We start from the raw sequence: 16780 nt of genomic DNA, 5'->3' as shown, positions 1-16780 counted from the left end.
CAGAGTATCAACTTTAGACATAAGCCACTTATCAAAACCAGTACATCAAAAAAAAAAAAACAAAAAACAAAAAAACCGGTACAGCGACCATTTACTATAATGATAGAAATTTAAATATGTGGAAAAAAGTTACAGTTCATGCTCTGAGGAAACGTTAAAAATATATACATAAAGGGGAGCCCCGGTGGCGCAGCAGTTTAGCGCCGCCTGCAGCCCGGGGTGTGATCCTGGAGACCCGGGATCGAGTCCCACATCAGGCTTGTTGCGTGGAGCCTGCTTCTCCCACTGCCTGTGTCTCTGCCTCTCTCTCTATCTGTGTCTCTATGAATAAATAAATAAAAAATCTTAAAAAAATATACACATAAACACAGAGTAATTCCTGTAACTTATTGCTCCTTAAAGTAATTCTACTAACGAAACTAGTTTCGTTTGTTTAGTCTTTTAGAATTTTCTATTCATAAATTGTTTCACTAGAATTACAGAAAGAAAAATGCATTCCAAATAAAATAGATGTTAAAGCTAATTTTTGTAAAGAACTATTTTAAAAAATACATCTCTTTCATTTTTAATACTTCAGCAGTGGGTACACTTGATTTACTCAAATTGTGTTATAACATTTAAAATTTTGCTAAGATGCTATTAATCAAATTTGTCCTCAGCCATGTTACCCTTTGTTAATTACCTCTGTGTAACAGATTATCTGACAGATAAAAGAACTGGTGGGCAAAATTTGTCTGCCAAGTGGACATATCATATTGCTCCAGGGTCCTGTAACTCATTTAAAATCCTTTGAGTCTTTAAAAGTTCTACTAAAATAAAATGTAAACATGTCTGAATTAAGTTAAAAAGCACTTGACAGAAAAACTATAACAAGCGGACTCAGATTATATTTCTTACATGCTTTACTGTTCATTGGCAAACAAGCAGCATATAATGCCTATAATCCTTTCTGTACAATACACCGAATCGGAAATATAATACTGTTTATCTTTTCAAGTATTTCGTTAGTGAGCACACAAATAGCAAAGTCCAAGCAATCGAGGTGTTTTGTCAACAAATAAACTACAGGGATCATATGAAAAAAAAAAACAAACCCACTATGAAGGGTCTTACTTCCTACAAGTCAGTCATTACTCCAATTACTTTCTCAGTGAGGCTTTCTCTCAATGCTCTGCTTAAAATTTTACTTTATCCCTATCCTCCATCTTCATATTCTTTCTCCCTTCCCTGATTCCTCCCCAATCTCCACTTATTAGATCACTAACATCTCCTACATTTGACTCATATTCATTTAGTTGCATTCCTGAACCAGACTCTAAGCTCCTTGAGGGGAAGAATTTTGAGGTTTTGTTCACTGTTGTATGTAGGGTAGTTTCTGGAATATTATAGATACCAAATAAATATTTACTGAATGAATAATTAAAAGAGTACAAAGCAAAATGTTTCTGAAAAAAACACTTGGTGAAGTTATTTCCAAGGAAAAGTGAATGTCCTCTAACCTGATCTGTGACTGCTCCTGAAGCCAAAAATTGCTATTCATTTTTCTCATGCTAACACACACAAAAAATTGATACCAGCTGTAAAAATATATAGCCATACATTTAATGTAAATTTTTTTATTTTATGATAAAACTGAGGTCAAAAGTGATGATACTTCAATTCTATTTAATTAGTAGAGGTTGAACACTTAGTAAGTGCAAAAAATAGCTAACTGAAGGCAGCAATGGGATATTTCTTGATTATTAAACTAACATTCTTTCCATAAAATTATATTGTTTCTTCATTTAAGACGATGAATAGGTCTTCTGCCAAGTGAGAGAAAGGAGGGGAGTAACCATATACAGGGAATTATAAGGGGAAAAGAAACATTTCAACAATGAAATAGAAAATACACACTCTGAATCACTAAAGAGAGGCCCACCCAACATAATAGTTTGTAGCTAAAAAGAAAGGAGTTCAATTTTAACATAAAATAAGCATATGGACAAGCTATATCTGGTTTTTCTTTTTTCTTAGGAAGAAAAAAAAAAGACTAAGTAAAATTTTTACCACTTTAAAGAAGAGAAAGGTTAACATTAGTTTTGTGATCATCCTTAGTGTCCATGTCAGAGTTATCATGGCACATAACCAGCTCAGTTATGAAGCCAGGGTACAGACATAATGAGACAAGTAGGAGTTAAAAGACAATATTGTAGAAATATCTGAGATACTGGGCTCATGGTCTCAGATCATAATTGTGTTTAAATCTGATTCTTTAGGCCACCTAAAGGTCTGTGAAGATGTGGGATGATCTACATTCAAAAATCACTTAGTTTTATTTTGCTGAATAGAGCCATATACCATGATAGACCATTTTCAATTATGAGATGGCTCAGAAAGTGTGTTTGAATTCAGAGAATGTTGAGACCCTATGCTTTTCAGTACTGAGAATTTAATCTTTCATTTGAAAGAATAAAATCTATCCAGTGAAGTTCCAATTATAGATTTCATAATGAATTCTACTTATTGCTTCCTGGACCTATCAATTCCATTAATGGATGAATATCTGTTCTGAATCATAACTCAAGAAGAAATGTCACTATTTTACCAATGATATTTATATCAGAAACAATAAGACAATGAGCCCATTCTGCTTGGATGCGTTGGTCATTTAAGCATAGCAATTGGAATTCTGGGGAAAATGCCAAAGATAATCAAAATGCATACGGATATTAAGATAAAATTATATGCTTTTCATTTCAGACACATCAATGGGGGTAGGAGGGAGAATACAGCTTGGATTTTTATCATGTAATGGGCAGGGAATTGGGGGGGACAGGAATCAACATATTGTCAAAAGCAATTCCACAAATCATATGAAACAAGATTATAAGGATTCCTAGTTAATTTAACAAAAATATAAAATAACTGATCTATGAAGCACTTATTTATATTGACTAGAGCCCAACATAAATAATAAAAGAATTCTACTGGCCTAAGAATATTAAAATATTATTTGGAATCATTTTGCTATATATATATAAAATATATATATATATAAAATTATGTTGTACATCTAAAGCAAATACAATGTTATATGTCAATTATATCTCAATTAAAAAATATTATTTGATTTACAGAAAGTATAAACCCTTTACACTCAGAAACAGAATTTGTATACATAGACAAGATGCTTAAATAAACCAGTTAGTAGTTACAACCATCATATTCTTCAAATTTGTTTGGAAAGGCTAAAAAAAACCTAAACCAAACCCATTACTTAAATTAATGTGCAGTTTGAACAAGTTCACAGTACACTTACGGAGAATTCAAGTCTAAAAAGAGTGAATCAATAGTATTTTAGAAATGCAGGTTATTTCATCCAATAATAAATTCTATGCCTCCCCCTGCCCCACCCTATATAATACCATGGTACAATCTTTGAAATTCAAAATAATAACTTAAATTATAGTTTTAAAAACATAGCTCTTCAATAAAAATGGTTTTATAAGTATCAGGTGAGGTTCTTTTCAAATCCAACATGTGAGAACTTTCACATACAAAATAAATATCATGCTTTGCTATAATCTTATTAAAAGACACTTATTTTAGTGGATGCTGTTATCTCAAGATGTATTTGGAATGTTCCTTTTGGAAATACACATGAACTACCATTAGGCTATATTAACAATTCATATCAACCAGAGTTTTATCCAAATTAAGCACTTATTACTCACTCATATTTAGAAATGTCAGCTAATTCCACAATACTTAATCTATACCAAAAGACAGGAACTTGCTGTACTGCGATTATTCAAATGAATGTGAACCACAAACCTTGAAATTCCAAAAGAGATTCAAAATTTCTTTCAATAGTGACAATAGCATTGAAACCATAGCACTAACATATAGCCTCTCAAGAACATTCAATGGAAGAATGTTTATCTATAAATTCTGCTATTTGTTGAAAAAGGAAACAGACTTTATTTATCCCTTATATTCATTCCCTTTATAACTGAAGCTCTTAATTTGGGGTTTTAGATAAACAAAGCATCAAAAACATTTTTAGATCTTTTTTCACTTCCTATGAATTTTTCATTCAAGTTACCTTCGATTTCATTCTGTAAAAAAAATTATTAACATTTCTTATTCTAAACACCATAAACCTAAACGAATTCCTATTTACCATGGGTTTAAATGATTCCTGTAGATTTGGTTAGCGGGAAAAGTTCTGTTTTTTGAAAATGACAGAAAAACAATTTTAATTTGGGAGAAATCATCCCAAGTACTTATAAAATCCTAAGCAGTCTCACACATAGGTAACACAAATAAATTGCTTGATCTGATGAACTTTCAAAACATATTTTAATCTCATTCCAAAAAGAAAGAAAATTTCTAGATACAAACACATCTCATTCAACCACATTTAATATACATTCAGCAACTTAAAATATAAGGATCCAATATTTTCACCTTTTATAATCTCAATATATTATATATTTAATATATAATATATACAATACATACAGGTAGTCAGCAGGATTAAAGTAAATTTTTAAAAGTCTGATCAATGTTGATAAATATCTTTAGACTAATAAAAGAACTATATTTAGGATCACAGAATAAAATATGGGAGTTCCAAGCCTATTAGCAAGATTGCAAATGTTCATATAGCCAATCATATTAAAAGATCCCTCAAATTGGATAGAATACATTTTAAAACAATATTCTTGCTACTCTCAAGCAGCAGTACTTGTAGATATTAAGCATGTACATCTCCATAAAATTTAAAATTACTATGCAGCTTTCTTTACTGTAATATACAGTAGCTATTTCGTCCTTTCTGTTGGATTTTGCTATTGTTGTTTGAAGAGTGACTAACATACTACCAACAGAAGTGATATTTTAGCTCCTTTCCCTCCCCCAAAGCATGGCTCAGTTTGAAGATTGTTCTATAGGCAGCCAATATGAATATTAACAGTACCTTTATACCATTAAGAGCAATCAATCAATAAGTGGAGTCAAATGAGAAGTTTCAAAGACTGCTGGAGGTTTCTGTAAACCAAGGTAATCAAAAGTATTACCCCTGTAGATAGCCCTCTCACATTAGTTAATACAAGGAGTTAAAATTCCAATGCCACAGTATAGCAGTTAATAATCTACTCTGTAATTTTAAATATTATACCATTGATTCACCCTGAGAATACAGAGGAAGCATTTAAAACAAAATATTCTGATATGTTTTTTTTTCCTTTGTATTTGCTTTCTTCTGGTTTCCGACAGCACAAATATTTCAATTTCGAGTGTGACTTGGATATCCGTTTTTGTTAATTAAGATTCATGCCACAGTCAGATACTGGTGATAGAAAAGCCCAAAAAGGCTTGTAGAAAAGAGACAAGCAGCAATCCACCAGGTCAGAAAAGACAGAAGTCCTCGAAAAAGCAGAGGAGTGAAAATATTTTTTAAGCTGCTCAGTGCCACTGTTATTTGTGTAACAGTTACCTTCATCTTCCCATCAGCAGATGGTAATTCAGAGGAAACAGAATTGGAGGGTAGAGTATTATCCACTGGCAAGGTAGAGCTAGATTCTGGATAAATCCCCCAGGAATGATTACCTAGAAAATTCAAGACACAAGTAAAACTTGAAGAGTAACAATTCCAAGGCTTCTAATTGAAACGAAAATCTTTAACATATACTTGAAATTAAAAACAAGAAATTTAGTAGCATAACAAACTATTTCCTATTGAAAATGAAGTAACATAGAGTTTCTACATACCCGGTTAAAAAAAAAAAAAAAAGTCATTTAATTTGATTAGACTACAAGCTGGTCTTATATCAGTAAAAGTAGAGATAAAAGTCTAATTTACTTTTAATTAGCTGCACTAAAACCTGGTAAAATAATAATAACAATTTTCTCCCTTGTAGAATACATTAATCAACTACCTCTACTGGAATGACAGGGAAAGACTCAGTAACTTCTTAGAAATCTTTTCTACCTTTAGAATATCAGAATAAATTTCTTTCTCAGAAACTATCTATGATTTCAATGTGAGAGACTATTAATAGCTTCCAAAAGTTTTTCATCATATATTTTCCTATGTTGGATAGGATATGAGTCACATAATTTATAACTGAGCTACCTCTTTATGTTCCATAGATTCCTAAAGGCCATTTACATCTATCATCATCTATGGTATCTACAAAGCCCACCCAAATAATACATTTAGTTCCTTTGGGCTTCTTAAACCCCCACACTGGCTGACTGCCTGATCTCAGCAAAGGGAAATGATCAATACAGTAATAGACAGTTCTCGAATAACACAACACAGGAACTTGATAGTTTAGTGAACAGATTTATATGAGAACTTTGTTCTTCTGCTGAAAAATCTTTATCCTGTCAATATCTAAAGTAGAACTCACCAAAGGACCCTGCAATTCATATAAGTATACAATTACCTTATAATAACTGAAATGTCAGGCATTAGCAAAATCTTTTATAATCCTTTTTACAATACAAAATAAATAAGACTAAGAGTGCTCACTCAAGTTACTCAGTAAATTTGGGGATTAATCTTTAGCAGACAGCTCCTATATATAAAGCATAATATTATTAGAACTATATGGACCTGAGTTTTCAAAATCAATATTATGAATCAACTTTTAAAAGTTTACCATATTTCTTCTTAAAACTTTTAAAGAAAACAATTTTAAGAAGCATACTGCTTTGTAGGTAACAAAAAGCATTATTCATTATAGGTAGAAAGTAAAACAACGTATTTCCCAGTTACCAGGGCAGGCCTACCTAGTGTTTTCAAAAGCAGAGTTGTGTGAAGCAGCATTACCAGAGGTGCCACATACTGCAGGGCAATGACACAAAGGTAATAAAAGACTCGAGCCACCTGCAACCAAAAGCATTTTTAAGTGACATGTTATGAGTGAATTAAACTTTCATATAATTGTCAAAATGAATTGCTTAAGAGATAGGTAATCCCATCATGTGAAGGAAGCTAAATGCTATTAAGTTTGCACTTCATTATAAATGACTCCAAACTGACTTCAGGAAGGCTTAGTTTGAAGACAAGTTTTTAAATGTGAAATATTAAAATAAATTCTTTGAAAATAGTTAAGTGGTTAATATAAATTGGAGAAAATAACCACTTAAATTCAATTAGTATATTCACTTACATTTCAAATATAAAACAAAATGCTTGTATCTCTAGACAGACACCACAAACATCAAACTAAATAAAAATGACAGGCTGAGTCATAAACCCCTAGTAAATAAAAACATTAAATCTCTATTCTATATGAACATATTCAACTAAAATCTGAGGTAAAATTATACAGAATGAAAATACGTAAGATAAAACAAAGTGTCTAAATCTTTTTTTTTAAAGTGTCTGAATCTTAATGAACACCCCTGACTATGAAAGACAGTGAAGAATAAAGTACCCAAAACCAAATTTTGAAAAAAGACATGATCAGATTATACAGATCCAGTTAACTATAATGGTGGATGGATTCCTAGCCCTTTCCTTTTCTGAAATTCCCATTAAGTTATTTACATTTTATGTTCAAATACTTCGAATAATGTCACATGGAATCAAGTTAGTCACTAAAACTAATATTTCCTACCTCGTAAGTCTTAAAGGCTAGACAATATATTGTAATGTCTTCCAAATCAATGTGGGGGAGGGGGGGGTGTCTCATTTAGCAACAGTAGATATACCACAGCACTGCAACCCAAACTATATGATACTTTAAGTACTAAGGCAGGAAGAGGACCTGAGACTGTTTGTTCACTTAGCACCAAAATCAGATCAAGATCTCTTCAGTATCTTTCAATTTAGGATTATGCCATTTATTTAACATCAAGAGTACTATGGGATAAAATTACTATTAAGGGAAGTTAAGGAATGCCCGGGTGACTCAGTGGTTGAGAGTCTGCCTTCAGCTCAGGATGTGATCCTGGAGTACTGGGATTGGGTCCTGCATCGGGCTCCCTGCATGGAGCCTGCTTCTCCCTCTGCCTGTGTCTCTGCTTCTCTCTCTGTGTCTCTCATGAATAAATAAATAAATGCTTTTAAAAAAACAGTAAGGGAAGTTAAATGCTTTGTTTTCTTACAATACAGTGTTTGCTATTTTTCAGTGACTACAGTATGAAGCTTACCATTTTCTGTAGCTCAACTGTACTTATTCGCCCTGCTTCTTTCTTCATTTGATCCACACATTTCTGGGCTAAGTTTAAGTAAGCTTGTAGGTGACTGCGCATCATGGCCAACCGCAAAGCACACAGCAGGATTATTAACCAGAGTCGCAGAGTATCGAATGTCGCTTCTGTCATTCTACAGATCAAAAAGTTGATATGGTGCTCTCAAAGACCAAAATACATTAACATCTAGTTATATGTGTCAGTGTTCACCATATAAAATATATGATACCTATATTTAGTTACAATTGGAGATATAAAACAAAAGTATCCCACACTATACTACACTTTCTATATAATACTTTTGACTTGTATAATAGAACTAGAAAGATAATGTACCTACCACGAAAGAATACTAGTAACAGATATCTAGAAGAAACGTGTAGAGGATACATGGGGTCCTTTTCTCTATCTACCCTCCTTCATGAAAAAAAAAAAAAAAAACTGGTTGTAAAATGAAGAGAAGCTGAGAGCTCTTACACTGGAAAGCAGGAGAAAGAAGGAAACTATAGGAGACTGTCTTTGGAACTATCAAGTGAACCACATGCATAGAATTTTGTCTGATTACAAAGATATTTGAATAAATCTCTCACTCTGCTGAGTTCCTGACTGGGATCCTAGGAAAACCAGTAATTCTGATATATTAATGAAGAAATTGGTCTCAGATTTCTCTCCAACGAGTCACTTAACCTATGAGCTCAAGCTGCCTCAGTTATGAGCAATTCCTCAAGACTAAAATGAGGATTCCAGGTAGAAGATGTACCCTTATGACTTTTTTCCCAGTTGACTGGAGAGGGATCCTTAAAGGAATTTAGGAAGCAGAGGTAATTTCTGATGTCCTTTCGTGGCTTAATGTTTTTAAAAGACCATGGTTTCTCCTTTGATAAAAGCTAACACCACGAGTAATTTGAAAGCAACAGTTAGACCATGCTCCGTACCTATTCTAATCTCTAGCATACATCAGGCGCTTAATAGGACAGTTGAAATGTGTGAAATTACTTTTAAAAACACTGGGAATCTGTCAAGTTAAAATTATCATTAAGACTTACTTGTGTGGGGGAAAAACATTACAGCTTCAATGAATACTTCCCTAGTTCAATAAGATTAACTTAAAAAAAAAAAAAAAAAAGTCATGGTCATCACTGATTATATACTCCAAGACAAATCTGTACCAGGATCTAAAAGAAATACATAATATAAAATGTATACTGTGGAGTCAATGACTAGTCAAGGTTTTCTACTTTAATTTTGACAAGGCAAAGCAGTGAAAGAAACATTGATTAAGCATTTACTTCCAGCTGGTTGCATTACATGCATTCTTTCATTTAATTCCAATGATAACTTTGTGAGGTAGATACTATTATCTTCATTTTCCAGATGGGGAAACAGAGGCTCAGTGAAGTTAAATCATCTCCCTCACATGACAGTTTCACTGAGATCAGAAGTAGGGTTTGAACCAGCTTTGTCTGAATCTTTCTATTACTTTCTATTACTTATGGAACATAGTTTCATAAGGTTAATGAGTTAATATATCAAGTATAGTTATTAGCACCTTTTAATAAATTGTTTCTGTGTTTCCTTACTATCTTCTTCTGTTAAAAAGGAAAATATGACCTAATATTAGATAATAATGGTAAGGCATTATTTTTAATTTGATAGGGATGATGATAATACTATGCCAGAAAATGTCCTTATTTCTTAGAGGTGAATACTCATGTACTTAGGGATGAATATGTTAGATCCCTAATTCACTTGAAAAACTACTACATCGGGATCCCTGGGTGGCGCAGCGGTTTGGCGCCTGCCTTTGGCCCAGGGCGCGATCCTGGAGACCCCGGATCGGATCCCACGTCGGGCTCCCTGCATGGAGCCTGCTTCTCCCTCTGCCTGTGTCTCTGCCTCTCTGTCTCTCTCTGTGTGACTATCATGAATAAATAAAATCTTAAAAAAAAAAAAAAAAAAAAAAGAAAAACTACTACATCAAACAAAACAAAACAAAACAAAAATGAAGTAAATATGGAAAATACTAGCAACTCTTATGCTAGTAAGACTGAATATGAGTATCCATTTATACTACTCATTTTATCTTCCGTAATTTTCACAATTAAGGAAAAAAAAAGAACGGCAAAAAGTATATTAAAAATAGGCCCCCAAACACAATAATGTCAGATAGCAACTGGACATTAAGAGAGAAGACAGAAAATCTTACAAGTGTACAAGATAACATCAGTGTGGATTAATGATCATTCACATTCATTAAGGAAGATCATGAAAAGGTCAAATGATGATTTGTAGCTTCAGTTTTAGAACACATCTTTTAGCATTTCTATTAATGCTTAAAAACACAGTATCAAAAAAAAAAAAACCAGTATCCTAATATTATCGTTAAAAAACTTAAATATAGTATATACCATTTTGGAAAGCAGTTTTGATTCTCTAAGGAAACAAAAATCAGCCCTCAAATACCCATACTTACAAAGGGACACTTTCTTTACCCAATGGTGGGTTCATAATGTAGTCTTTGGTGATTGGTTTTACCCACAGCAGAACCATAAATAAAGGAGCCAAGAAGTTGATATGAAGCAATGTTCTGAAAGTATGTAAGAAATAAATATAAAAACCAAGGAACAAAATACATTAATACATTAAACTTGGAATTTACAAAATGAAGACAGAAACTTATTTTCAGTATTCTGTATTAAGGTACTACTGTCATCATTATTTTCTATTTATCATTATTACTCAACACTGATTTGAGCCCCTGCAAAACTACCTCATTATCTGAATTTTTCAAATGAGAACATTTAGATTCAGGAAAGTTAAATGACTTGCTCATGACAATATTACAGGTTAAAGGCAGACATAGCACTAAAGTCTAACAGTGTTCAGTTCTATTCTAGTGTTAACAATCCCCTACTACATCCCTGATTTGATAACACAGGTACCTAAATGACTAACTTAACACAGTCAATGAATCCAATGGATTGTCAGTACACAGGCATCATCTTTTGATACTTTTTCAGTGCAAGCTAAAACAAAGTGCCTCCTCATTAAATATAAGTAAGAGTCAGTGATTATTAGCAAGGTCCACTAGAAGGCATATGGCACATGGAACCTACTACAACAGCTTATAACTAAGGAAACTTTCAATATGCAATGATCATGTATACTGTTTTAATAACACTGTTAAAATTATAAATGATTCATATATTTTTATTTCTTCATGAAGTATTATGAAGTTCATTTCCCTATCCTATACATACCAAGAAAATGTACATACTCCAGAAAGGCAATATACTGAATACACCAAAAGGTTTTAGGTTTGAGTTATAATTTCACTGTTAGTTATTGTCCCAAGTTTGTACCCTACAAAGATAGATAACTGGTAAAGACTGTTCTTATTTTAGAAAAGAGAATCCTTCTATTTTACCATGTTCTGTTTTCATGATCAATCACAGTGAAGGGCTAAACTGGAGGATTTTAAATACACACGCATACACGCGTGCACACACATTTCAAAATCTTCACTACAGTGCAAATGACTGTGATCCATGTGAGGCAAACAGGGCTGCGTCAGAAAACCATGAACACCTGACAGGGAACGGTGGAACTTTGGTTCTAAGCTCTGGCATTAAGCAGGACTAATGCCTGGGCACGGGGCTGAGGGAAACATTGTCCTTTGTGCCAATCATGCTAGTCTCACAACAGAACAAGCTTGCCCACACTCCTATATCACGGCAGAGTGCTACAACACAGTCAGGAGTTGCAACAAACTGAAAATAAAGCTCCAAACCCCAAAAGGAAAAAATCTTAAAAAGAAGCTATGTTTTACTGTAAAGAAAACTAAGATGTGCCCCCTCCCAATCCCAAACCACTACTAAATGCTTTAAATGTTTTTATAAAGTGATTCTTTCATCCCCCAGCCTGGGTAAACCACCGGGTGCGGGGGAAGAAAGCAGCAGTATTAGGTATGCAGTGTTGCTAGGGAACACTCTAGTATCAAGGAGCAGCCCACAGCGGTTTCAGTAGCTGGTGAAGGGCTCCCCTCCACCCACCCTTTCAGCTTATTTAAATCCTAACACTGGGGTTAGTGGACTGAAGTGTGTGTGCAGAGAGGAGGGGTAGAAACAGGTTTTGTTTTAAAAGAAGCCATTAGAGAGATGGATGGATGTTGGGAGAAAGACAGGATGCAGCCAAGAGCATGCTGAGTAAAAGGAGGGGGGAAAAAAAGAGGGATGAAGAAGTGGGTACTGGGAGGTGAGAAGAAGTAGGCACACATGCAAACACGTGTGCATGCACACACAAACACAACATGTAGAAAAATGGAGGGAAGGAAAAACAAAAAAAGATTCAAAATTAAAGGAAAATGACATAGGTAAGAGATAAGTAAGAATATAAAGACCAGAGAATCAGCATCATTAAATACAGGGCTTTAAGGGCAGAAATGTTAAAAATGATCACTCAGAGAAACTCAAAGATAATATATACATAAATCAAAATGGAATATTCTCAACTTGAGCTTCTACTGCAAACATAAAGACAAGATGGAAATTTGGGTCTGGATATGAATTGAAAGATATAAACCTGTCGTTCTGCTAAGGTGTCTAACATCAACAAAAAATATCTATAGCAACCACAAAGAATGTAGTAAATGAGCTTTGAACTATATGCAGGGATTCAAATAGGAGTTCTCCATTTGATAATTAAAATAGAATTTGGCAGTTAAAAGTAATCTATGATATTCAATACTGTACAGTAGCAGCAATTCCCAAATAATGTATGAATTTAACAAAATCTCATAAACAGATCAATTTAGAAAAACATACATTTCTTATGCATAGAGTGAACTTTCAAACCATTTTTAAATAAAAAAATAAGATTTACATACAATTTAAATATTTTTTAAAAAACTGTTGATTTAAGAGAATTTCCATAGATCCTTTGTTCAGTTGTAGAGATTACAGTATCATAAACCCTGACTTCTGAGTTAAAAAGAACATAAATACTGGTATTTCCATTTCTTAACAAGTAAAAAAAGAAATTTAGTAATTGATGTATGTTTTTAATCACAGGACTTAAAATTTAGAAGTGAATAAAAGACACCTGCTTATAGAAGAGGAAGTAGTGTGACATCAAATGGTTATTAATTTTCAATACAATAATTATTTCATTACAATAATATACCTTCATTAAGATGGAAAACATATATTTATCTGCATGTGCTTATGTACATTTTCCGCTTACTGTGTAATTTTTTCTGTTGCCAAATTCAGGGCATCCAGATGCATTTGAGCCAGTCGTAATCCAGGAAATGTCAAAAAAGCCCCAATGAGTGAACAGAAAATAGCCAGGAAAAATTTGAAAGTAAGTTTTGAAACAGGACCCCTATAAATAAAAATTAAAAAAAAAAAAAAAAGACAGTAAGTTCTGTAAGTCAACTTTCTGGGAATTTCCTTTCCTCTAATCAATTACTTTATAAACCACAATAATAACAATAACAAAAACTAAGTGAGCTTTTACAAAAAGACTGCTTTTACTCAATTATTGATAAAGGATATTGGTGAAGTGTAAACTAAATCAGGCATCGCTAGCCATACGGGTAACAACCCAACCTGCATATTAAACACAGAATTTGATATATGACTCAGGTATTAATTTATTTAATCTCTGGAATTAAATCAAATAAAAGCAAATCCAAATAGGAATTCTATGAAACATACTGTCTTTATACGTATGTAAAAATTACAAGTGAGGATACTTCTAAAAGTCCTACTTTAAAAAGGAATTCTTTTCAAGGATTAAAAACACAAAGCCACTTATAATAAATGCTGTTTTACGAAAAACGAAAAAATTTAAACTTAAGTGATAATATTTTTAAAAACTTACTGAGATTCTAAACCTTGCTTTTCAAGAAACTGCATCGCACTATCTGAAAAATTTGTAAAACCTGCAGGGAAAAAAAAATTCTTAATACAGAATCTTTTTTTGGAAATAAAATGTTAGGAAACAGAACATCTTAAATCTTGAAGTGACTAGCTTAGCTCTTTCATGTGCTAATTAGTATGCCATAATGCAATAAAATTTGGTTATTAGCAGGAACAGTCTTTGAAAACATCCCTTTGATATTTGTACATTCCATAAGTGTGCATAAAATTTGCATCAAAATTTGCATCTTTATCTATGTGAGTAAACTTCAGCATTGCAGAAACTTATTTAACTGTAAGGAAAAAATGAGGGGGCAGCATTTTTGGAAAAAAGTAAAAAATTTAGCTGAAACAAAAAAGGGAAGATCTTAAGAATAATAAAAGTTCATTATTTACATTACAGAATATACATCTCAAACCTAATTTTAAAAACATATCAGATATAAAACTTAATGAAGTAAAAAATATTAACACTTGAGAAAGCAAAACTGATGTTTAAACTTCTATGAAATGATTACCTGTTTCAAGTCCAAATTCCAGATAGTTTTCTGTCACAATCAAGACTGCCATTGCTTTCACAAAGAAAAAAAATCCAAAGGTAACACAGACTGATCTTTCACCACCATCTTCTACTTTAAAATAGTGTGTAGTTAATGAAAATAGAACTTTGCTGCAGAAGAAAAAGTTCAGGAAAAACCACACGTAACTTCTTGAGAGTTAAATACAACCATCTTTACGGGAATTGAACTTCAATAAAATCTGACTACCACATTTATTTTGATTCTACAGCATGCTTATCTACATGGTGCCCTTTGGATAGAAGTGAAAAACTACTGAAAATCTGATTAGTCTTCCAGGAAATAAGACATAAAAACAAAGCAAATTTATCCATTGGAAGAAAGACAGTCTCTTCAATAAATGGTGCTGGGAAAATTGGACATCCACATGCAGAAGAATGAAACTAGACCACTCTCTTTCACCATACACAAAGATAAACTCAAAATGGATGAAAGATCTAAATGTGAGACAAGATTCCATCAAAATCCTAGAGAAGAACACAGGCAACACCCTTTTTGAACTCGGCCATAGTAACTTCTTGCAAGATACATCCACGAAGGCAAAAGAAACAAAAGCAAAAATGAACTATTGGGACTTCATCAAGATAAGAAGCTTTTGCACAGCAAAGGATACAGTCAACAAAACTCAAAGACAACCTACAGAATGGGAGAAGATATTTGCAAATGACATATCAGATAAAGGGCTAGTTTCCAAGATCTATAAAGAACTTATTAAACTCAACACCAAAGAAACAAACAATCCAATCATGAAATGGGCAAAAGACATGAACAGAAATCTCACAGTAGAAGACATAGACATGGCCAACATGCACATGAGAAAATGCTCTGCATCACTTGCCATCAGGGAAATACAAATCAAAACCACAATGAGATACCACCTCACACCAGTGAGAATGGGAAAAATTAACAAGGCAGGAAACAACAAATGTTGGAGAGGATGTGGAGAAAAGGGAACCCTCTTACACTGTTGGTGGGAATGTGAACTGGTGCAGCCACTGTGGAAAACTGTGTGGAGGTTCCTCAAACAGTTAAAAATATACCTGCCCTACGACCCAGCAATTGCACTGTTGGGGATTTACCCCAAAGATACAAATGCAATGAAACGCTGGGACACCTGCACCCCGATGTTTCTAGCAGCAATGGCCACGATAGCCAAACTGTGGAAGGAGCCTCGGTGTCCAACGAAAGATGAATGGATAAAGAAGATGTGGTTTATGTATACAATGGAATATTACTCAGCTATTAGAAATGACAAATACCCACCATTTGCTTCAACGTGGATGGAACTGGAGGGTATTATGCTGAGTGAAGTAAGTCAGTCGGAGAAGGACAAACATTATATGTTCTCATTCATTTGGGGAATATAAATAATAGTGAAAGGGAAGATGAGGGAAGGGAGAAGAAATGTGTGGGAAATATCAGAAAGGGAGACAGAACATAAAGACTGCTAACTCTGGGAAACGAACTAGGGGTGGTAGAAGGGGAGGAGGGCGGGGGGTGGGAGTGCATGGGTGACGGGCACTGGGTGTTATTCTGTATGTTAGTAAATTGAACACCAATAAAAAAAAAAAAAAAAAAAAAAAAAAAAAAAACAAAGCAAATTTTAGCGAAGTTTATAACATTTTTAAATTATTGCAAAGTGCACATATACACGTGAAACTGTAACTAGGAAAAGAATGTATTTGTTTTATCGGACTCCAATTTTACTAGGAGGTTATTTTAGTAATTTTATGAAATAGATTCTCAGTGACATGAAAAACCAAGGTAGAGTTATTTTAGGAAACTACCTTTCCTTGGGCATGTTTTTCAAGTAACTTATATTTAGAATTAAACACACCCACACACATAACAGAAATCATCTGTACATCATCCAATAATTCAAAATTTGAGAATTACTTATAGCCACTGGCAAGCTGTGGTACCTGGTATCATCATTTCAAGGATCACCATTAAACAAAAAACTACAAAAATAAGTTCCAGTTGAGTACTCAAAACAGCCAAAGGTTCAACATGCTCACCTATTAAAAAAATTAAAATGCTTTTATCTTACATAAACATTTTAGATTATTTTATCTGAACTCCTCCACT

General features: G+C 33.3%; 1 protein-coding gene and 1 long non-coding RNA gene across 17 annotated transcripts in view; one reads left to right on the top strand and one right to left on the bottom strand.

The window, feature by feature from the left end:
- Positions 1-16780, top strand: part of LOC144294148 (uncharacterized) — a 62266-nt gene that overhangs the window by 26104 nt on the left and 19382 nt on the right. The window lies entirely within an intron of this gene.
- The window catches only part of TMEM161B (transmembrane protein 161B), a 72776-nt gene continuing 57596 nt past the window's right edge, over positions 1601-16780 (bottom strand). For 14 of the 15 annotated variants that reach the window (XM_077865726.1, XM_077865663.1, XM_077865695.1 and 11 more), the window contains 7 exons: positions 14633-14784; positions 14077-14137; positions 13435-13575; positions 10667-10780; positions 8152-8326; positions 6784-6880; positions 1601-5595 (listed from right to left, as the gene is read on the bottom strand). In XM_077865726.1, coding sequence (XP_077721852.1) covers positions 5318-5595; positions 6784-6880; positions 8152-8326; positions 10667-10780; positions 13435-13575; positions 14077-14137; positions 14633-14784 — 1018 coding nt within the window. In that variant the 3' untranslated portion in view covers positions 1601-5317. The remainder of the gene's footprint in view (positions 5596-6783; positions 6881-8151; positions 8327-10666; positions 10781-13434; positions 13576-14076; positions 14138-14632; positions 14785-16780) is intronic. The other variant, XM_077865769.1, reaches the window with a different exon arrangement.

The sequence above is a fragment of the Canis aureus genome, chromosome 2 (genome assembly GCF_053574225.1).
Source record: "Canis aureus isolate CA01 chromosome 2, VMU_Caureus_v.1.0, whole genome shotgun sequence".
In the NCBI taxonomy this organism is placed as follows: domain Eukaryota; kingdom Metazoa; phylum Chordata; class Mammalia; order Carnivora; family Canidae; genus Canis; species Canis aureus.
The sequence above is the reverse complement of the archived record's forward strand: the minus strand, read 5'-3'. Positions and strand labels throughout refer to the sequence as shown.